Source organism: Anastrepha ludens, chromosome 3 (assembly GCF_028408465.1).
Source record: "Anastrepha ludens isolate Willacy chromosome 3, idAnaLude1.1, whole genome shotgun sequence".
Classification (NCBI taxonomy): Eukaryota; Metazoa; Arthropoda; class Insecta; order Diptera; family Tephritidae; genus Anastrepha; species Anastrepha ludens.
Window position 1 is genome coordinate 68,122,691 of NC_071499.1, and position 23,015 is coordinate 68,145,705.

The following is a 23,015-nucleotide window of genomic DNA, read 5'->3' on the forward strand; positions in this document are numbered from 1 at the left end:
GCCGTATATGGAGTCAATCAAATCCGCAAATACTCCATGAGATGGAACTGCACCCAGAACGAGTCACAGTGTGGTGCGCAGTTTCATCAAGGTGCATTGTCGGGCCATACTTCTTCGAAGAAAACGGTGTAACAGCGACTGTAAATGGGGGCCGTTATTTAAACATGTTGAAGGAGTTTTTTTATCCAGAACTGCGGCGAAGACGTATCCCTTTTAACAGCATTTGGTTCCAACAAGATGGAGCAACTGCACATATAGCCAGACCGGTTATGGAGGAGCTCCAACGAAAATTTAGAAATAAATTGATATCCAGAAATTCCACTTTCCGCTGGCCCCCAAGGTCACCTGACCTCACTGCACCAGATTTTTTTTTATGGGGTTATCTCAAACAAGAGGTGTGTAAAACAAAACCAAGTAATTTGACTGAATTGAAGCAGTCCATCACAACAATAATTGAGGCGATCCCGACTTCAACCCTTCAGTGCGCAATGAACAATTTTCTCATCAGGTGTCGCATATGCGTGAATGAGCATGGAGGTCATTTACGTTCTATTATTTTCAAAACTAATTAGTTACATAAAATAAAATTGAATTATCTATACAATAAAAAAACAAAAAGTTAAATACATTGATTAGAAAGAAAGTTATTACGTTTTGTTTTTGTAGCACGATTCGTGCGCCACCCTGTATTATGTTAATAAGAAATGCAAAAATAAAATGAAGAAAAAAGAAGGAAAAAATTGTTGGATGTCAACAACACGCGGTGTTCCCAAGCGGTCCCCCATCCAAGTACTAACCGCGCCCGATACCCGACGCTGCTTAATTTCGGTGATCGGACGAGAACCGATGTTTTCAGCGTGGTATGGTCGTTGACAATTTAAATCCCCACCAGTACACTCACTTCAAACAAACCAAATATGAATACCAACTATTTTAATGATACCTATGCACATAACGAGACCCTAAATCAATCAGATACATATGTATATACATATAAGAATTATTTCAATGAGTGTATAACGATTTAATACACATCCCTACCATTTTCCAATTGTTAATTTATGCTTAAATATTGGGTTGGCATCTTTTCGCTATCTTCATGTATACACATATGGTACTATATACATATTATTTCTAAATTTGGTAGCAATGCTTAAATGGGATAGTGGTAGTTATTTTCGCTCTGCAACTACTGTCCTTCTAGTGAAATTGTCTGCTCTCATATACGTTTTCTTCTTTAAGAAACAATAAAAAACACCGCCTATGACACCAAAACTCAAAATAAACCGTTATTCCTATTGTGGTGTACTCATTTATTGCGAATTTCTCAGTTATTCCAGTTGTAAGTGTTTGCTTGTTGTATGTAGTTTTTGGGTGGCTGTTGCAAGCTCTTTCTATTCGGCTTGAATTTTATGCATAAAACATTTTATAAAATATAAAATTAATTCTTTAACTAAATAAAGCAAACTCGAAAACATTAAAGGAGTGATTACATAAATAAACGAATTAAATAATTTTACTAACCAAATGGAGTAAAAACGAGTAAAGAAATTCATTGAAATATAAATAGCAAACGTTAATATAAGAGCAGAGTATAAAATTATGATTTCAAAGAAATATTATATTAATAAGAAATGCAAAAATAAAATGAAGAAAAAAGAAGGAAAAAATTGTTGGATGTCAACAACACGCGGTGTTCCCAAGCGGTCCCCCATCCAAGTACTAACCGCGCCCGATACCCGACGCTGCTTAATTTCGGTGATCGGACGAGAACCGATGTTTTCAGCGTGGTATGGTCGTTGACAATTTAAATCTCCACCAGTACACTCACTTCAAACAAACCAAATATGAATACCAACTATTTTAATGATACCTATGCACATAACGAGACCCTAAAACAATCAGATACATACATATGTATATACATATAAGAATTATTTCAATGAGTGTATAACGATTTAATACACATCCCTACCATTTTCCAATTGTTAATTTATGCTTAAATATTGGGTTGGCATCTTTTCGCTATCTTCATGTATACACATATGGTACTATATATTATTTCTAAATTTGGTAGCAATGCTTAAATGGGATAGTGGTAGTTATTTTCGCTCTGCAACTACTGTCCTTCTAGTGAAATTGTCTGCTCTCATATACGTTTTCTTCTTTAAGAAACAATAAAAAACACCGCCTATGACACCAAAACTCAAAATAAACCGTTACTCCTATTGTGGTGTACTCATTAATTGCGAATTTCTCAGTTATTCCAGTTGTAAGTGTTTGCTTGTTGTATGTAGTTTTTGGGTGGCTGTTGCAAGCTCTTTCTATTCGGCTTGAATTTTATGCATAAAACATTTTATAAAATATAAAATTAATTCTTTAACTAAATAAAGTAAACTCGAAAACATTAAAGGAGTGATTACATAAATAAACGAATTAAATAATTTTACTAACCAAATGGAGTAAAAGCGAGTAAAGAAATTCATTGAAATATAAATAGCAAACGTTAATATAAGAGCAGAGTATAAAATTATGATTTCAAAGAAATATTATATTAATAAGAAATGCAAAAATAAAATGAAGAAAAAAGAAGGAAAAAATTGTTGGATGTCAACAACACGCGGTGTTCCCAAGCGCTCCCCCATCCAAGTACTAACCGCGCCCGATACCCGACGCTGCTTAATTTCGGTGATCGGACGAGAACCGATGTTTTCAGCGTGGTATGGTCGTTGACAATTTAAATCACCACCAGTACACTCACTTCAAACAAACCAAATATGAATACCAACTATTTTAATGATACCTATGCACATAACGAGACCCTAAAACAATCAGATACATACATATGTATATACATATAAGAATTATTTCAATGAGTGTATAACGATTTAATACATATCCCTACCATTTTCCAATTGTTAATTTATGCTTAAATATTGGGTTGGCATCTTTTCGCTATCTTCATGTATACACATATGGTACTATATACATATTATTTCTAAATTTGGTAGCAATGCTTAAATGGGATAGTGGTAGATATTTTCGCTCTGTAACTACTGTCCTTCTAGTGAAATTGTCTGCTCTCATATACGTTTTCTTCTTTAAGAAACAATAAAAAACACCGCCTATAACACCAAAACTCAAAATAAACCGTTATTCCTATTGTGGTGTACTCATTTATTGCGAATTTCTCAGTTATTCCAGTTGTAAGTGTTTGCTTGTTGTATGTAGTTTTTGGGTGGCTGTTGCAAGCTCTTTTTATTCGGCTTGAATTTTATGCATAAAACATTTTATAAAATATAAAATTAATTCTTTAACTAAATAAAGTAAACTCGAAAACATTAAAGGAGTGATTACATAAATAAACGAATTAAATAATTTTACTAACCAAATGGAGTAAAAACGAGTAAAGAAATTCATTGAAATATAAATAGCAAACGTTAATATAAGAGCAGAGTATAAAATTATGATTTCAAAGAAATATTATATTAATAAGAAATGCAAAAATAAAATGAAGAAAAAAGAAGGAAAAAATTGTTGGATGTCAACAACACGCGGTGTTCCCAAGCGGTCCCCCATCCAAGTACTAACCGCGCCCGACGCTGCCTAATTTCGGTGATCGGACGAGAACCGATGTTTTCAGCGTGGTATGGTCGTTGACAATTTAAATCCCCACCGTACACTCACTTCAAACAAACCAAATATGAATACCAACTATTTTAATGATACCTATGCACATAACGAGACCCCAAAAAAATCATATACATATACATATATATATACGAATAAAGAAATTCATTGAAATACAAATAGCAAACGTTAATATCAGAGAAGAGTTTCAAATTATAATTTCAAATAAATACAGGGTGGCGCACGAATCGTGCTACAAAAACAAAACGTAATAACTTTTTTTCTGTGTGAGTAATCGGTTTTTTTTTTTTTATTTTGCAGATTAGTATTTAGATTTACAAAAAATGGAGACTTGGGATATCGAAAAGAGGATTTGGATAGTGCAGCGGTACCATGCTTTGCAGTCCATCATTTCCGTCCAAAGGGAATTTAGGCGGGAGTTTGGCGGCACTCCCCCGAGCAGATGGACCATTATGAGGCTGGTGAACATGTTTGCTGAATCTGGAAGCATCGCACGCAGACCGTACCATCGAGATCCCCATGTTCGGGTCGAAGCCACAATCGCGGCTGTAGCATCGTCAATTCAGGCAAATCCAAGAGTTTCGACTCGTAACTTGTCGGCGCAAATTGGAGTTAGCAGACGGTCATTGCAGCGGATAGTTCATGATGACTTAAACTTGTTTCCGTACAAAGTTCAAATCACAAGCAAATTAAACCCTCTGGATTTGCCTATTCGCCTGGAATTTTGCCAAAAAATTATTGAAATGGCCGAAGAAGACAACAACTTCATAAATTGCTTGTTTATGTCTGATGAGGCCCATTTTGATCTAAACGGCAATGTAAACAAGCAAAATTGCCGTATATGGAGTCAATCAAATCCGCAAATACTCCATGAGATGGAACTGCACCCAGAACGAGTCACAGTGTGGTGCGCAGTTTCATCAAGGTGCATTGTCGGGCCATACTTCTTCGAAGAAAACGGTGTAACAGCGACTGTAAATGGGGGCCGTTATTTAAACATGTTGAAGGAGTTTTTTTATCCAGAACTGCGGCGAAGACGTATCCCTTTTAACAGCATTTGGTTCCAGCAAGATGGAGCAACTGCACATATAGCCAGACCGGTTATGGAGGAGCTCCAACGAAAATTTAGAAATAAATTGATATCCAGAAATTCCACTTTCCGCTGGCCCCCAAGGTCACCTGACCTCACTGCACCAGATTTTTTTAATGGGGTTATCTCAAACAAGAGGTGTGTAAAACAAAACCAAGTAATTTGACTGAATTGAAGCAGTTCATCACAACAATAATTGAGGCGATCCCGACTTCAACCCTTCAGTGCGCAATGAACAATTTTCTCATCAGGTGTCGCATATGCGTGAATGAGCATGGAGGTCATTTACGTTCTATTATTTTCAAAACTAATTAGTTACATAAAATAAAATTGAATTATCTATACAATAAAAAAACAAAAAGTTAAATACATTGATTAGAAAGAAAGTTATTACGTTTTGTTTTTGTAGCACGATTCGTGCGCCACCCTGTATTATGTTAATAAGAAATGCAAAAATAAAATGAAGAAAAAAGAAGGAAAAAATTGTTGGATGTCAACAACACGCGGTGTTCCCAAGCGGTCCCCCATCCAAGTACTAACCGCGCCCGACACCCGACGCTGCTTAATTTCGGTGATCGGACGAGAACCGATGTTTTCAGCGTGGTATGGTCGTTGACAATTTAAATCCCCACCAGTACACTCACTTCAAACAAACCAAATATGAATACCAACTATTTTAATGATACCTATGCACATAACGAGACCCTAAAACAATCAGATACATATGTATATACATATAAGAATTATTTCAATGAGTGTATAACGATTTAATACACATCCCTACCATTTTCCAATTGTTAATTTATGCTTAAATATTGGGTTGGCATCTTTTCGCTATCTTCATGTATACACATATGGTACTATATACATATTATTTCTAAATTTGGTAGCAATGCTTAAATGGGATAGTGGTAGATATTTTCGCTCTGTAACTACTGTCCTTCTAGTGAAATTGTCTGCTCTCATATACGTTTTCTTCTTTAAGAAACAATAAAAAACACCGCCTATGACACCAAAACTCAAAATAAACCGTTTTCCTACTGTGGTGTACTCATTTATTGCGAATTTCTCAGTTATTCCAGTTGTAAGTGTTTGCTTGTTGTATGTAGTTTTTGGGTGGCTGTTGCAAGCTCTTTTTATTCGGCTTGAATTTTATGCATAAAACATTTTATAAAATATAAAATTAATTTTTTAACTAAATAAAGTAAACTCGAAAACATTAAAGGAGTGATTACATAAATAAACGAATTAAATAATTTTATTAACCAAATGGAGTAAAAACGAGTAAAGAAATTCATTGAAATATAAATAGCAAACGTTAATATAAGAGCAGAGTATAAAATTATGATTTCAAAGAAATATTATATTAATAAGAAATGCAAAAATAAAATGAAGAAAAAAGAAGGAAAAAATTGTTGGATGTCAACAACACGCGGTGTTCCCAAGCGGTCCCCCATCCAAGTACTAACCGCGCCCGACGCTGCCTAATTTCGGTGATCGGACGAGAACCGATGTTTTCAGCGTGGTATGGTCGTTGACAATTTAAATCTCCACCAGTACACTCACTTCAAACAAACCAAATATGAATACCAACTATTTTAATGATACCTATGCACATAACGAGACCCTAAAACAATCAGATACATACATATGTATATACATATAAGAATTATTTCAATGAGTGTATAACGATTTAATACATATCCCTACCATTTTCCAATTGTTAATTTATGCTTAAATATTGGGTTGGCATCTTTTCGCTATCTTCATGTATACACATATGGTACTATATATTATTTCTAAATTTGGTAGCAATGCTTAAATGGGATAGTGGTAGTTATTTTCGCTCTGCAACTACTGTCCTTCTAGTGAAATTGTCTGCTCTCATATACGTTTTCTTCTTTAAGAAACAATAAAAAACACCGCCTATGACACCAAAACTCAAAATAAACCGTTATTCCTATTGTGGTGTACTCATTTATTGCGAATTTCTCAGTTATTCCAGTTGTAAGTGTTTGCTTGTTGTATGTAGTTTTTGGGTGGCTGTTGCAAGCTCTTTTTATTCGGCTTGAATTTTATGCATAAAACATTTTATAAAATATAAAATTAATTCTTTAACTAAATAAAGTAAACTCGAAAACATTAAAGGAGTGATTACATAAATAAACGAATTAAATAATTTTACTAACCAAATGGAGTAAAAACGAGTAAAGAAATTCATTGAAATATAAATAGCAAACGTTAATATAAGAGCAGAGTATAAAATTATGATTTCAATGAAATATTATATTAATAAGAAATGCAAAAATAAAATGAAGAAAAAAGAAGGAAAAAATTGTTGGATGTCAACAACACGCGGTGTTCCCAAGCGGTCCCCCATCCAAGTACTAACCGCGCCCGACACCCGACGCTGCTTAATTTCGGTGATCGGACGAGAACCGATGTTTTCAGCGTGGTATGGTCGTTGACAATTTAAATCCCCACCAGTACACTCACTTCAAACAAACCAAATATGAATACCAACTATTTTAATGATACCTATGCACATAACGAGACCCTAAAACAATCAGATACATATGTATATACATATAAGAATTATTTCAATGAGTGTATAACGATTTAATACATATCCCTACCATTTTCCAATTGTTAATTTATGCTTAAATATTGGGTTGGCATCTTTTCGCTATCTTCATGTATACACATATGGTACTATATACATATTATTTCTAAATTTGGTAGCAATGCTTAAATGGGATAGTGGTAGATATTTTCGCTCTGTAACTACTGTCCTTCTAGTGAAATTGTCTGCTCTCATATACGTTTTCTTCTTTAAGAAACAATAAAAAACACCGCCTATGACACCAAAACTCAAAATAAACCGTTATTCCTATTGTGGTGTACTCATTTATTGCGAATTTCTCAGTTATTCCAGTTGTAAGTGTTTGCTTGTTGTATGTAGTTTTTGGGTGGCTGTTGCAAGCTCTTTCTATTCGGCTTGAATTTTATGCATAAAACATTTTATAAAATATAAAATTAATTCTTTAACTAAATAAAGCAAACTCGAAAACATTAAAGGAGTGATTACATAAATAAACGAATTAAATAATTTTACTAACCAAATGGAGTAAAAACGAGTAAAGAAATTCATTGAAATATAAATAGCAAACGTTAATATAAGAGCAGAGTATAAAATTATGATTTCAAAGAAATATTATATTAATAAGAAATGCAAAAATAAAATGAAGAAAAAAGAAGGAAAAAATTGTTGGATGTCAACAACACGCGGTGTTCCCAAGCGGTCCCCCATCCAAGTACTAACCGCGCCCGATACCCGACGCTGCTTAATTTCGGTGATCGGACGAGAACCGATGTTTTCAGCGTGGTATGGTCGTTGACCATTTAAATCCCCACCAGTACACTCACTTCAAACAAACCAAATATGAATACCAACTATTTTAATGATACCTATGCACATAACGAGACCCCAAAAAAATCATATACATATACATGTATATATACGAATAAAGAAATTCATTGAAATACAAATAGCAAACGTTAATATCAGAGAAGAGTTTCAAATTATAATTTCAAATAAATACAGGGTGGCGCACGAATCGTGCTACAAAAACAAAACGTAATAACTTTTTTTCTGTGTGAGTAATCGGCTTTTTTTTTTTTTTGTTATTTTGCAGATTAGTATTTAGATTTACAAAAAATGGAGGCTTGGGATACCGAAAAGAGGATTTGGATAGTGCAGCGGTACCATGCTTTGCAGTCCATCATTTCCGTCCAAAGGGAATTTAGGCGGGAGTTTGGCGGCACTCCCCCGAGCAGATGGACCATTATGAGGCTGGTGAACATGTTTGCTGAATCTGGAAGCATCGCACGCAGACCGTACCATCGAGATCCCCATGTTCGGGTCGAAGCCACAATCGCGGCTGTAGCATCGTCAATTCAGGCAAATCCAAGAGTTTCGACTCGTAACTTGTCGGCGCAAATTGGAGTTAGCAGACGGTCATTGCAGCGGATAGTTCATGATGACTTAAACTTGTTTCCGTACAAAGTTCAAATCACAAGCAAATTAAACCCTCTGGATTTGCCTATTCGCCTGGAATTTTGCCAAAAAATTATTGAAATGGCCGAAGAAGACAACAACTTCATAAATTGCTTGTTTATGTCTGATGAGGCCCATTTTGATCTAAACGGCAATGTAAACAAGCAAAATTGCCGTATATGGAGTCAATCAAATCCGCAAATACTCCATGAGATGGAACTGCACCCAGAACGAGTCACAGTGTGGTGCGCAGTTTCATCAAGGTGCATTGTCGGGCCATACTTCTTCGAAGAAAACGGTGTAACAGCGACTGTAAATGGGGGCCGTTATTTAAACATGTTGAAGGAGTTTTTTTATCCAGAACTGCGGCGAAGACGTATCCCTTTTAACAGCATTTGGTTCCAACAAGATGGAGCAACTGCACATATAGCCAGACCGGTTATGGAGGAGCTCCAACGAAAATTTAGAAATAAATTGATATCCAGAAATTCCACTTTCCGCTGGCCCCCAAGGTCACCTGACCTCACTGCACCAGATTTTTTTAATGGGGTTATCTCAAACAAGAGGTGTGTAAAACAAAACCAAGTAATTTGACTGAATTGAAGCAGTTCATCACAACAATAATTGAGGCGATCCCGACTTCAACCCTTCAGTGCGCAATGAACAATTTTCTCATCAGGTGTCGCATATGCGTGAATGAGCATGGAGGTCATTTACGTTCTATTATTTTCAAAACTAATTAGTTACATAAAATAAAATTGAATTATCTATACAAAAAAAAAACAAAAAGTTAAATACATTGATTAGAAAGAAAGTTATTACGTTTTGTTTTTGTAGCACGATTCGTGCGCCACCCTGTATTATGTTAATAAGAAATGCAAAAATAAAATGAAGAAAAAAGAAGGAAAAAATTGTTGGATGTCAACAACACGCGGTGTTCCCAAGCGGTCCCCCATCCAAGTACTAACCGCGCCCGACGCTGCCTAATTTCGGTGATTGGACGAGAACCGATGTTTTCAGCGTGGTATGGTCGTTGACCATTTAAATCCCCACCAGTACACTCACTTCAAACAAACCAAATATGAATACCAACTATTTTAATGATACCTATGCACATAACGAGACCCTAAAACAATCAGATACATATGTATATACATATAAGAATTATTTCAATGAGTGTATAACGATTTAATACATATCCCTACCATTTTCCAATTGTTAATTTATGCTTAAATATTGGGTTGGCATCTTTTCGCTATCTTCATGTATACACATATGGTACTATATATTATTTCTAAATTTGGTAGCAATGCTTAAATGGGATAGTGGTAGTTATTTTCGCTCTGCAACTACTGTCCTTCTAGTGAAATTGTCTGCTCTCATATACGTTTTCTTCTTTAAGAAACAATAAAAAACACCGCCTATGACACCAAAACTCAAAATAAACCGTTATTCCTATTGTGGTGTACTCATTTATTGCGAATTTCTCAGTTATTCCAGTTGTAAGTGTTTGCTTGTTGTATGTAGTTTTTGGGTGGCTGTTGCAAGCTCTTTTTATTCGGCTTGAATTTTATGTATAAAACATTTTATAAAATATAAAATTAATTCTTTAACTAATTAAAGTAAACTCGAAAACATTAAAGGAGTGATTACATAAATAAACGAATTAAATAATTTTACTAACCAAATGGAGTAAAAACGAGTAAAGAAATTCATTGAAATATAAATAGCAAACGTTAATATAAGAGCAGAGTATAAAATTATGATTTCAAAGAAATATTATATTAATAAGAAATGCAAAAATAAAATGAAGAAAAAAGAAGGAAAAAATTGTTGGATGTCAACAACACGCGGTGTTCCCAAGCGGTCCCCCATCCAAGTACTAACCGCGCCCGACGCTGCCTAATTTCGGTGATTGGACGAGAACCGATGTTTTCAGCGTGGTATGGTCGTTGACCATTTAAATCCCCACCAGTACACTCACTTCAAACAAACCAAATATGAATACCAACTATTTTAATGATACCTATGCACATAACGAGACCCTAAAACAATCAGATACATATGTATATACATATAAGAATTATTTCAATGAGTGTATAACGATTTAATACATATCCCTACCATTTTCCAATTGTTAATTTATGCTTAAATATTGGGTTGGCATCTTTTCGCTATCTTCATGTATACACATATGGTACTATATATTATTTTTAAATTTGGTAGCAATGCTTAAATGGGATAGTGGTAGTTATTTTCGCTCTGCAACTACAGTCCTTCTAGTGAAATTGTCTGCTCTCATATACGTTTTCTTCTTTAAGAAACAATAAAAACCACCGCCTATGACACCAAAACTCAAAATAAACCGTTATTCCTATTGTGGTGTACTCATTTATTGCAGTTTGCTTCACTTTCATAACCTTCTGTACATAGGTAGTTGCCAATAGAATGATTGTAATATTTACTATATCAAGCATCACACGCTTTTAACTCTAATTTGAATTATTCTATTCGTATCTTAATTTTTGTTATAATTCTGTTCTGAGGTAGTTGACTATGACTGATCGTTCGATTTGCTATTACTTCATTATAGGTATCTTTGTCATTAAAATTTATTTTCTACTTTTTAGTTCGATTGGCAATAAAAGCGTGTTATTTAGTTTTTTTAAACTATTTTTATTTTAACTTGTTTTGTTTGTTTTAGTTATTGGATCACTTAGAAATACATTAAAACCGAGCAATGAGTTTTTAAATCTAAATCTAATTTGACTATTGGCTCGTCGAGTGCGCTCTTTTTGATATACTTATCTCTGCTAATCTTCATTTAACGCGGGACGATCTCTTTGTGGCAAACGTGATATGTCAATTGTGGGTTTGAGAGCAATAACAATAGATTTCGAGTGAGTCTGTAAATTTTATACCCATGCGCACTTGCACACAAGGGTATACGCTATGTCACACTCATTTAGATCCCATGGTGAAAAGTCTGTTAGAGGGGCGCTGGATAACAGATCGCTATTCGCCTCTGAGCGAAGTTTACAGAATTAGCTAATGGGCTGACGTCACTTAGGATATGTTTATCAAAAACCTATCATTCTTGTTTAGATCCGACATTTATATTGAGATTTCATAAGAACTACGCTCACTTTTCGTACGTTAAGACTAAAAATCCGTCCGTATTTCTGATGTTACAAACTATAAGCGGACAAAAAATTTAAATTAGTGCAAAAATATTAATGTCGAAATTTGATTAAATAAGTTTACTTATTTGTGTTATTTAATAGAAAATAATTTATGTTATGTTATTTAATAATTTTTGCAAATGGCATCGTACGTCAATCATATTGGACACTTGTGAATCAGAAAGATGCAGTATACAAACAAACAAGGAGTGGAACGTGTAAAAAACAAAATAAAGATTGTTATCACACAAAATCTTTTTTTTTGTTGATTTTTTTTTAGTAAGAAAGTTATTGATAACCAAATGTGAATTATATATACACACATATAAATATGTATGTACATATATGTTATTTTAAGCCGAAAAACTAAGATCTCCGTATGTGATTACCTGAAGTTTATACTTATTTACTTAATATATTTTTCTTTTATGAGTATGTATTTTTACGGAAATTTTTATATTGTTTCATAAAAGCAATAAATTAAAAATTTTAATTCATAAGCATATTTTTATTTAGCCATAAGTTTTTTGTTAGCTATTAATAACATTCCAACTATGGCTTTCAAACTGTTCTGGCAACTCGTCTGCAAGTAATAAAAGAACAGATGTGTAGTGCATTCGTATGTATTGACCGTTTAGCAGATTTGTTTTAACTGGCCGTGTGGCCTAATGGATAAGGCGTCGGACTTCGGATCCGAAGATTGCAGGTTCGAGTCCTGTCACGGTCGTAGATATGTGGTCGATTATTTTATTTCTCCAATTAATAAAACTGATGTATTTAAATCAATCCCACCGACAAAAAAACCTATCAAGCCATAAGAATTGGATTTTGATATATATTTTCCTACGTACCACCATTAATTTAATAATAATACAAAGTGTTAGGGTATATTCAGAAACGCATTATAATGCGCAACGTACTTTTGCAGTGTTGGCAATGCGTTCAGAAATGCAAATATGGCAGTACTGCAAATGCACCGCGTTCCAAAACGCCATTTTTGTATCAAACGTCACGCATTATTTGCAGGAAAAATTTTAATACTGCCGCTGATTACGCTAATATGATGTCTTATGAAAAGTGAGTATAAAACTAATTTTTTTAGCTTTTAATGCAAAGATATATTAAATATACGTTATTAAAACAATATTTTATTACATTTTTCTTGATTTTAGCGATTATCTAAGTACATCGGAAGTAAAGTTGCTTCTCAGAGTCCGACTGAGCATGGAAAGTGAATTTGCTTCAGGGAGGAGGAAAAAGAGTGTTTTGTGGAATAAGGTGGCGGAAGAAATAAAAAAAGTGAAAAAGATTTCAAAATAGACGGGCAAATCGCGCAGCGAAAATTTTCTAATTGTTTCAAAAAAAGATTTTTTTTTTTTTTTTTTTGAAAATTGGAAAAGTAATGAAGTACAATCACAATAAATTAAAAAGCATTAGCGACTAGGAAAAAAAGATTTATTTTTTGGGAATTTTTCGTTTTAATGAACATCTTACTATATGTGATCTTCTTTTAAGCTTGACACTTCTTTTTTTCTTAAATTTAGCAAAAAACTATCACTTTTTACTTCAAATATATCGTCAACAACTAAACTCAATAATCCTTCCATTTTAGTGTAAAACGCGTTCATAAATGCAACAAATCTTTTTGCAAATCGTTAACAAATCTATCAATTGCATCACTTGTCACATTGGCAGTGTTGCCAGCGCTGCAAGTACTGCGCATTTATAATGCGTTTCTGAATATACCCTTACTTAATACAAACACCTTTTTAACAAAGAAAGAGTATTATTTATTTTAAATGACACAGGTTTTTGCGAAATTTCAGGAATGGTTAACAAACATACATGAATACTTATTGTAAAATATTAAAAAAAGATATGCAAAAAAAATATTTAATTGCTAAACAGAATAATTATGTGGAAATACTGCAGAAATTGATTGAGCAATCACTCTATATGTATTTACTGGTGTGACATCATCGAGTCCTTGGCACATAATTTGTCCATTTGCTGATTATAAAATGAATTGAAGTTGATGCGATGCACTAGGTTAATAAAACGATCCGACGGGTTGTCCGATGCCACATCATTAATCTGTTTTAAGAGTCCAATTAATAATCCAGTGAATTCAAGATCAAAACGTTTTACGCGTTCCGAAAAAGTATCGTTTGGTGCCAAAGATGACTCGGACTTAAAAAGATATTTATTAAAAATTATGAAAATAAATTTTGCATCATAAATTACATATACAGTTGACCAACAAATTAAATATTTGTTATTTACAAAATCGAAAAACAAATTTATGAAGAAAATATATTAATAAATAAAAAAATCAGCACAGGTGTAAGTTTAAAAGTTTGAGAGCATTTGTTAATAAATGTACAGAAGCAAGATATATAATATATATATATATACATATGTCACAACTTAGATTCGTGTGTACCTGCTTCTGACTCGAAAAATCAACCTCCGAATCAGAATTTTCCTCATCGTTACTGTCGCAGACCATTGACTTGAGCTCAGCGTCAAGAAAAAAACGTTGGGATTTCTTTTCAAGCAATAGGAAAACAAGATTATGAAGGAAAAAAATTGCAGATATACAAGTTAAATAACAGTAATTAAAGAAATCTATGCATATCTGGAGTATTAATGAAAATTATGAGAATGAAAAGCGGAAAGAACTTTGAAATTTGCCAATTCTTCAATATTCCACAAGTAATGCTTTTTAGAAGTACATTTGACGGTAATCGAGTGAACTCTCTAAACGGGAAAATATTTTCTTATTTACCTGTATGAATTCACAGAACTTTAGGCAAATGTTGCACAACTTGAAAATTGAACGATTCAGCAACGTTGTATCGGTCAGCATGCAATTCTTCAAGCAGGAATCCAGAAAGTCTTGATGAAATGAAAGCACTTCATCTACATTTTCAATCTAAAATTAAAAAGGTTATGCACTTTTTTTCTACATCCAGAAAGGCGTGTGCGTATATGTATGTACTTACCTTATTCATATTCTGTATGAAGATATGCCAATTAGGTTCGATAACTTCAATCATCATGTAATATTCAAGATTTTGTACGGCATTCATCATACGCTGGCGTAAAGTAAATGCGGAACGATAGAGTTCTGCTGCTTGTGGTGAAAATTTCTTGGCTATAGAATTTTCCTTCCAAATTCTAAAAGAGTAAATGATAATGTTAAAGCATATATATGTATATAGCGAAAACGAGTTGCATAGAAAAAACTAATTTTGAAATGCGTTACTGAGTTCATAACTCTCACTGTGGCTATCGTAGTAAAAAAAAATTTATAAGCTACTAATGATAATTTTTTTAACTTACTTGCACAATTGTCGTTCAACATGTTTGCAATAAAAAAGCTGCCTGAAAAGCATTTGATATTTGGAAATTGCTATATGATTCAACACCAAAGAAACAGGCCATTTCACTTCGTATCTAAAGGCAAAGCATTCCAAACCATTTAAATCCAGTCGATCGTGCGTTTGCCAATACTCTGCAGTAAAAACAAAAGCAAAAACAATAAAGATCCTTTCTTTACCTATAACTTTGTTACGCATGTATATGTATAGTTTAATTGAATTGAATTTTTTGCTATAATAGCTGTATATACATATACACTTGTACTATAGTTGATAATATACACACCCTCTTCGTTATTCATAATTTTCGACATTTGAGTTACTAGATCGTAAGTTAACAGTTCACAGTGAACATCATCTTTATACGGGTCATGTTTAGCAGACGATAAACGTAATGTGAGTCCGAGCAAGTTTTCCAACGTCATTGGCAATACTTTATCAACATTTTTAGTAAGCTCATCCTCACATGCATCCATAAACTGTGTGATAAAGTCACCTTGATGTAACAATAAATAGCGTTTGACAGACATGAGGTGTCCCATCAAATCATTTTCCTTGAGCAGCACTTCTAAGAGATTCTTTGAAGCGAATCGATATGCATTTTGAATGACATTAATGTAATTTTGATTTGTGGGTGAAAATTGCAAATTCATTGATTGAGGCGGTGTCACTTTTTTGCCACACTGGCGGATAACATTTAAGTACTTGCCAGTACATAATATTATATCTGAAACTTTTTCAAGGAAACATGGGATACGTTCACGACGTATTGTGTACCTGCCAAACAAATATATGAATTAATGTAGAAATTGCAAATATATTTTGTGATATTACCGCTTCTCCCAGTAATCCGCTGAATAATGTTCAGGTAACTCTTCACGGCGAATAACTTCATTGTCTTCGACTAAAAATTCTTGCTGCGGATCGCAAATAACACCTTTTTGCACCCACAGCTGCAAAATTTCCATGTAAGGCACCGCCGCTAATTTTGTTAATTGTATGACAAACTTTTGTGATTCCTCATCACCAGTCAAAGCGCTGATTTTATTAAAGAGAAGTGTTAAAACTTGCCCGCCACGTAGTTCGTTCTGTCAGTGGAGAAGATAAAATATTTTGAAGGCATCACAATGGGTATTTAGTAAATCTTACCACCAAAATGTCCGATACTGCACCTGCCAAAACTTCCATTGTATTTAGAGTGGGTCGTACATAAAATAGCATTTTATGGACCGTTAAATTACCGGCATTCAACTCTGATTCCAACTGAGCCAAGAGCAACTTGTTGATACAATAATAATATTAATATATAAAAATATTATAGTACACAAAATATCAGACGATAGCATGGCCAGTTCAACCAGAAAAAGTACTTACATAATAATCGTGTAATATAGTTCTTAGCGCTTCACTCAAAGCTTGTAGTACTTGGCCACAGTCTGTGAAGCTCGCGTTTTGTATGAATTGTTCTACACATGTATAATATGAGGCTAGAGGGAGCATCTCTTGTGCGATGTCTCTTAGTGAACTGTGGATCTGATCAGATATCTTGAATTTAAGACCACCGCTGTGTCTACTGGTTACACTTTCTTCTGGTGTTATGTATGAACCATGCATGCCTGTTAAACAGTATATAAGATCGTACAAGAGTAACGTCTCTTGGCTACTAATTGGTATCGCACTGATATTGCTTTGTTGAAATTGAAGGTTATCAATTGTATGGTAGTCCCACGGTGTATCAGTTCGTTGTTTGTTACATGTAGTAAAATGCAAGGAACTTGCGGAATGTCCCCCGACCACATTTGTCATAGAACTATTTTGCCCCGTACGTGTTAGCCCTCCAGTAGCTGCTTGCACCACCCTCTCTTTGATCTAAAAAATAATAGTAATTCCTCCAGAATGGTTTCCTTCAATAAAATAGATGTGTTACTTACGTCGGATACACTGTCTGGAGTAACTGTTTCAAACATTTTTTTGCTCAATAATGGGGTTGATGTAGATATATCCTTTTTCCGCATTGACTGCATGATGTTTGTCTCAGAATAATGATTCAAAAAACTCAGCAAACAATAGAATGGGTCTTTTCTGAAGGTGATACGAAACGCATTAATAGCGCTAAATTGACAGAAATAAAGCAATTCTCTATATACTTCTCCAGTAACTTGGCTGCTTCCAGCAAATGTTCTTCCGCTTGTGGTTGATTTTTTGAAATTATTTCTAATATTTTCAATAACTTTCGATTGGAACGCTTCTCCTTTGTCGTACGAAATTCTCTCAGCACATCGTCCGCGCTAAAAGTAGCACTGCAAATAAAATAAATGCGTTATTACTCGAAATCAGATTCGACCATTTTAATGCGTTTGAAAACCCGCTACTTCTTGAATGATTAACAAAAAGCAATAAATAACATTATGTTAAAATATTACTACTAGCATTTACAACAAAAAGGCTTAGAACAGCTGTCACAAACACAACCCCTTAAAGACTCACTTTGAATGCCGAATAAGCATTTTCAACGCTGTACGCATTGGATCATTTGAAGAAACCGCTTCCATTGTGGTAATTTCTTCGAGATACGCGTTATTTATTAAACTATTTTTTAATAACAATGCATTAAACAAAATACGGATGTTTCTTTAGTAGTCATTCAAGAATTGATTCACGAATATGTAGCATAAGAGATACGAAAAATATTAATAAGTAGTATGCACTAGCGATTATCGTATAAAGCGTCTCATGCAACTGGATTATAACTTAAGAGTTAAAGTACGCTCCCATATGCATTTATTAGCAATGAATCCACAAAATTAATCTACCCGTTCACATATGGCAGATTATCTGCAACATTGACAATCAGCTATCAAGACTGTTTTGAAAGATTTTTCTTCATAGAAATTGCTTTGGTGGAATTTTTATTTTTTTAAGTTTGGTTATTATTATTATATTTATTATTGTTTTAAATATGGTTATTATATAGGATTATTTTATAATCTCAGACTTTGGAAGAGGAATTGTGTATGGGAAATCTCACTTTTTATTTACGGATTGGCAGTTAAGCACGAAAAAGTAGACCATTTCCTAATATGTGATATTTATTTATTACAACACGCATAATAAATTCGGTTTACTGGTCATTCATATGTATGATGTTAAAAATTATAAGACCGATCATATCAGACTTTTATTGGGTCTTACTTCTAGCTAAGGCTCATTAAAAACAGAGCAGCAGTAGAGTAAAAACTACTAGACCAAATGTATTTTGTTTTTGTTTTGGTACATAGAATGTCAAAATCTATAAACAAAAAATTTACAGTTTAGAGTAGCTTTAACAAAATTTGACAGTTTAGAAACCAAATAAATAGAAAACGTCAAAAGTGTAACCCTACTGCTACTACCTGTGCCTTGCTTTTAGCAAATAACGTTTTCTATGAAACTTGTATATGAAAACTGTAGTCCTATACAAGGTGGCGCAAAATGAATCATCCAATTTTGTTTTTGAATACTAATTATTGTAAAAACAAACATTTTTTTAAATGATGGAAATCTTTATTGTGACCTTACGCTTTCCATTTCTTGTCTGTAGCTGTCTAGTTCACAAGTATCAAATATGACTGAAGTACAACGACACTTGCAAAAATTATAAGTCATTCAAAAGGTAATTAAATGTGTGTCCTTTGTACAAACAAGTTAAAGAACATAACGAGAAAAGTAAACTATTTTTAGTTAAATTAATTTTTTGAGCTTCTTTACCTTTAATGACTTCAGAAATCCTTTTACTTATACCTCAAACTAAATTTTAACAAATAAGAGTCCAACTAGTCTCAAAGTTCCTTCGGAATTTTCAAATAGTCTTTTATTTCTTTATATAAATATATGAATGGTCGCATTTTCTTGTTTTATATCCAATTTACTCATAGTTGACGACGAGAACTGCTACTTTTGCAACACTGTTTTACTCTGAAAATGACAGTTTGGAGCAACTCATACTGAATTACCTGAAGCTCGTCATATTTCTCTTGTTGTTGTTGTTGTTGTTTTAACAGCATAGTTTGCCCTGTCCGTGTAGGTATATCATCTGTCGTCTCCGTCTAGCTCATCTAGGGGTAGGCCCAGGAAACATGCTGTTTCGACGGGTTGGGTCCAGAGGGAGAGGGGGGTTAGATGAGTCTGATTAAGGGGGCATGTGAAGAGGTGGTTAGTGTCGTGCGGGGTACCTTCACATGCCGGACATGTGTTTGGTATGTCGGGGTCAGTTCTGGATAAGTAGGAGTTTAACCTGCTACAATATCCAGAACGTAATTGTGCCAATGTTACACGAGTCTCACGGGGAAGCTGGAGCTCTTCATCTGCAATGGGTGGTGGTTGGACTCCGATTACGGCATTCACGGGACGGGAGTTCATGAAGGTGGTAACGGACTCCCGGTGAATGTCGTTTATTGACTGTTTGAATACTGTCCGGTCCAGTAGGTCTCGGTCAGTTTTGTCCTGGAGTTCGTCAGCGTAGTCGAGGAGGTGTCTCCTGACGTGCCTGGGAGGCGGCTCAGGCTCAAGCAGGTGTCTGCAGGGGTGAAACCTGCGGTAACACCCCAGCAGGAACTGCTTGCTGAGCAATTTGTTGTGCTCCGCGACTGGGAGCATTTGTGCCTCGTTGTGCAGGTGTTGTATGGGTGACATCAGGAGGCACCCGGTCGCTGTCCGAATGGCGGTATTCTGACATGTCTGAAGCTTTATCCACTGCGAATCACTAGTACCAGGCGACCAGACAGGCGCAGCATAGTTTAGAACCGGCCGGCCAATTGCCTTAAATGTCGAAAGCAACAGTTCTTTGTCCTTGCCCCAAGTGCTGCCGGCCAGCGATTTGAGGACCTTGTTGCGATTTTGGACTTTAGTCATATTTCTCTTTTATCATGCGGTTTGTGAATCTTTCATTTTAGTCTAAGTTTTTTTGTGGGTACCGTAAGTCTTCAGTTATTCAAGTATTGAAAATCTGTTTATTCTCGAATTCCGTCAACGTTCTTCAAGCATTATATAATTTAATGAATATTCATCACCCTAAATGCAAACTAATCCTGCAATTAAGCCAATAATATTAAGAAAAAGCTATAACATAAAACTATTTTTAAGGAACTTTATTTTCATACCGTAATGTTTTATGTTTTCGAAAAATTAACTCAACTCAAATTAACTCTATTTATCATTTATTTATTCATCAAACGTCATATTTTATTACAGGCAACAATTTTTTTTTTCTCATAAAATTTAAAATTAGAATTAGGGCAAATGTTAGATCCAGTAAAACGCATTATGTTCTAAAGAAAACTTTGAAGTATTTCTCGTACATTTTTTCACAGCACTACTCGTATTGAAATTATTGTGAATGATGTGCACTTCATAAAGATGATGATATCAGCTGTTAATTGGCCACAATCAGACGCCCTTTATTTTTGATATCAACAGAGTAAAAATAAAGTATTTTCAGTATTACCTTCAGATGTTTCATTATTTGCAGAGTCACCGTGTAAATATTCAGTTGCTGCAGGAGTCCGCTTGTAGGGAGATTGTAAATCTTCTACAGCTAATTGACGGTTCCAAACAGCTGCTTTTAGATGAAGAAATACTGGGACCTCTGGGTTTGGTGGCCTCTCCATCCCTATTTTCAGACCGGAACGTAAAGCTACTAAAGCTAAACGTAGACACACAACTACCACGCGATGCCTCTAATATCGTTTACATAGTTCGGACAAAACTGCGGCTCATGGATATAGTAGCTGAACATGTAAAAAGGAATCGAGATAAAAAGCGGCAGTTCCACATATATTTTGTACCACGAAAATCTTGTCTGTGCATTAAACACTTAGAGAATTTAAAAGTTTATGATAACTTTACCCAAATTAAAGAGTTGGAATGGAATTTCCTTCCCATAGACAATGATATCGTTTCAATGGAAATGCCGTTTGCATTCCATGATGTTGAAGTTGATGGTGATCCGACAGTCTTGTATCAGGCAGCTGTTGGATTGGTACAACTACAACGTCTCTATGGACGTATACCAAAAATCTATGGGAAAGGTGGTAATTCACAAAGAGTTTGGGAGCATGCAAAACAACTGGGTACGGAAGAAAAGATGTGGAACAGTGACAAAGGCTTGATAGATCAAATTATACTTCTTGACCGTTCAATTGACATTCTAAGTGCGGTGGCTACGCAACTTACATATGAAGGTTTAATCGATGAATTTTTCGGTATCAAAAATAACCAAATTTTATTGCCTGCTGAATTGTTCACATCACGTAACGAAGAACAAAGCCCATCTCAGCCTCAACTTGTAGCAGAAAAAAAAACTATATTTTTGAACTCAGGAGAAAAATTGTACGCAGAATTGAGAAATAAGAATTTTAACGAAGTTGGAAAAATTTTATCTCGTAATGCTCGAGAAATTAGTGCCCAAATGAACGCGAATGCACAGGATGCATCGGTACAGGATATGAAACGCTTTGTAGACAAGTTGCCAGCGTTGTTGGCGCAAAAACAATCTGTGGCAGTGCATACCACGATAGCGGAATTGATTCGAAAACAATTGGATGTGTTCGAATTTTCCGATGACCTCGCAGCCGAGCAAGAGTTTATGATGTGTGAGGACATAGACAAGGCCAGTGCCTATATTGAAGGTCTAATTGCCAAAAAAAGCGATATTCGAAATGTGCTACGTCTTCTGTCAATGCAATGTGCCGCGGCTTCCGGATTCAAGGAAAAAGTTAATAAATCTAAACAATTAATGATATCTATCTTACTTAATCGCATATTTTGTTTGTCGTAGGTTTTGAATTATTATAAACGCGAATTGGTGCATGTATACGGTCTTGATGTTTTACTTAAAATAAGTAATTTGGAAAAGGCAGGCCTACTCTACACTCAATCAGAAGCGCGAGCATATGCAGTATTGCGAAAGGTCAGTATGAATTAAATTGCAAATCGTTAAAAGTAATAGCATTGTAACATTCATTTACAGACCCTGAATTTGACTGTGGACGACGTCGTTGAAGTGGAGCCAAAAGATATAAGTTATGTACATAGTTTTTATGCACCGTTGACTGCACGAATCGTGGAACAGACACTCAAACCTCTGGGTTGGCAATCATTGAAAAGCCAAATCAATAATTTACCTGGTCCAACTTTTGAAGATTTTCAAGCACAGTTAACTGGTATCGGTGGTCGCCACAATTCAACTACACCGATCGAAGGTTCAGCTCTCAACATTCCACGTGTCATTATGATATTTTTCATAGGTGGCTGTACATTTGCGGAGATCGCAGCGCTAAGATTTCTTTCTCAGCAGGAAGATAATAACGTTGAATTCATTATAGCCACTACAAAAATTATAAATAAACATAGTTTTATAGATTGCTTAATGTAATAAAAATTTGATTTTTTATGACTCCTGTAAAAACAACATTGAAAGTTATAATTTACTATAAAATGGCATCTTTATATACATACTCAGTCTTTTCGTCTAGAAAAGATTAATCCAAACTAATGTTTCCTTAAATTTCCAATTTTTAATTTTTTATAATGAATAGAAATTTTATTATTTTAAAAACCAAAAGCGCCGATGATTTACCGACTCTTGAGTATACATACAACCGACCATGGGCAAA

The 23,015-nt window shown here is 34.6% G+C and overlaps 2 protein-coding genes, 3 non-coding genes and 8 pseudogenes across 6 annotated transcripts; 2 read left to right on the plus strand and 11 right to left on the minus strand.

Annotated features, from left to right (window-relative positions):
• Positions 1-748: 748 nt before the first annotated feature.
• Positions 749-874, minus strand: LOC128859436 (5S ribosomal RNA; annotated as a pseudogene).
• An 804-nt stretch (positions 875-1,678) lies between these two features.
• On the minus strand, positions 1,679-1,804 carry LOC128859437 (5S ribosomal RNA; annotated as a pseudogene).
• An 804-nt stretch (positions 1,805-2,608) lies between these two features.
• Positions 2,609-2,734, minus strand: LOC128859443 (5S ribosomal RNA; annotated as a pseudogene).
• Positions 2,735-3,542: 808 nt separating this feature from the next.
• On the minus strand, positions 3,543-3,661 carry LOC128859400 (5S ribosomal RNA). Its single transcript, XR_008454144.1, has one exon. It is a non-coding gene; the product is annotated as a 5S ribosomal RNA (ribosomal RNA).
• A 1,571-nt stretch (positions 3,662-5,232) lies between these two features.
• LOC128859406 (5S ribosomal RNA) lies at positions 5,233-5,358 on the minus strand (annotated as a pseudogene).
• Positions 5,359-6,161: 803 nt separating this feature from the next.
• On the minus strand, positions 6,162-6,280 carry LOC128859435 (5S ribosomal RNA). Its single transcript, XR_008454164.1, has one exon. It is a non-coding gene; the product is annotated as a 5S ribosomal RNA (ribosomal RNA).
• Positions 6,281-7,084: 804 nt separating this feature from the next.
• On the minus strand, positions 7,085-7,210 carry LOC128859418 (5S ribosomal RNA; annotated as a pseudogene).
• An 804-nt stretch (positions 7,211-8,014) lies between these two features.
• On the minus strand, positions 8,015-8,140 carry LOC128859438 (5S ribosomal RNA; annotated as a pseudogene).
• A 1,577-nt stretch (positions 8,141-9,717) lies between these two features.
• On the minus strand, positions 9,718-9,836 carry LOC128859446 (5S ribosomal RNA; annotated as a pseudogene).
• An 800-nt stretch (positions 9,837-10,636) lies between these two features.
• Positions 10,637-10,755, minus strand: LOC128859451 (5S ribosomal RNA; annotated as a pseudogene).
• Positions 10,756-12,634: 1,879 nt separating this feature from the next.
• Trnar-ucg (transfer RNA arginine (anticodon UCG)) lies at positions 12,635-12,707 on the plus strand. The gene has a single exon. It is a non-coding gene; the product is annotated as a tRNA-Arg (tRNA).
• Positions 12,708-13,581: 874 nt separating this feature from the next.
• On the minus strand, positions 13,582-18,026 carry LOC128858162 (gamma-tubulin complex component 2 homolog). 2 transcript variants are annotated; one of them, XM_054094196.1, is made up of 12 exons: positions 17,851-18,026; positions 17,511-17,663; positions 17,295-17,445; positions 16,738-17,232; positions 16,513-16,641; positions 16,198-16,451; positions 15,650-16,140; positions 15,326-15,497; positions 14,986-15,160; positions 14,769-14,915; positions 14,424-14,528; positions 13,582-14,170 (listed from the first exon to the last, which is right to left on the minus strand). In XM_054094196.1, the coding sequence occupies exons 1-12, from the start codon at positions 17,913-17,915 to the stop codon at positions 13,943-13,945; spliced, it is 2,565 nt and encodes an 854-aa protein (XP_053950171.1). In that variant the 5' UTR covers positions 17,916-18,026; the 3' UTR covers positions 13,582-13,942. The 2 variants fall into 2 exon arrangements, with proteins under 2 accessions (XP_053950171.1, XP_053950172.1); XM_054094197.1 differs by lacking the exon at positions 14,424-14,528 and having other exon boundaries at positions 17,851-18,025.
• Positions 18,027-20,747: 2,721 nt separating this feature from the next.
• Positions 20,748-22,812, plus strand: LOC128856531 (vacuolar protein sorting-associated protein 33A). Its single transcript, XM_054091835.1, has 3 exons — positions 20,748-22,114; positions 22,178-22,309; positions 22,370-22,812. The coding sequence occupies exons 1-3, from the start codon at positions 20,852-20,854 to the stop codon at positions 22,772-22,774; spliced, it is 1,800 nt and encodes a 599-aa protein (XP_053947810.1). The 5' UTR covers positions 20,748-20,851; the 3' UTR covers positions 22,775-22,812.
• Positions 22,813-23,015: the final 203 nt, after the last annotated feature.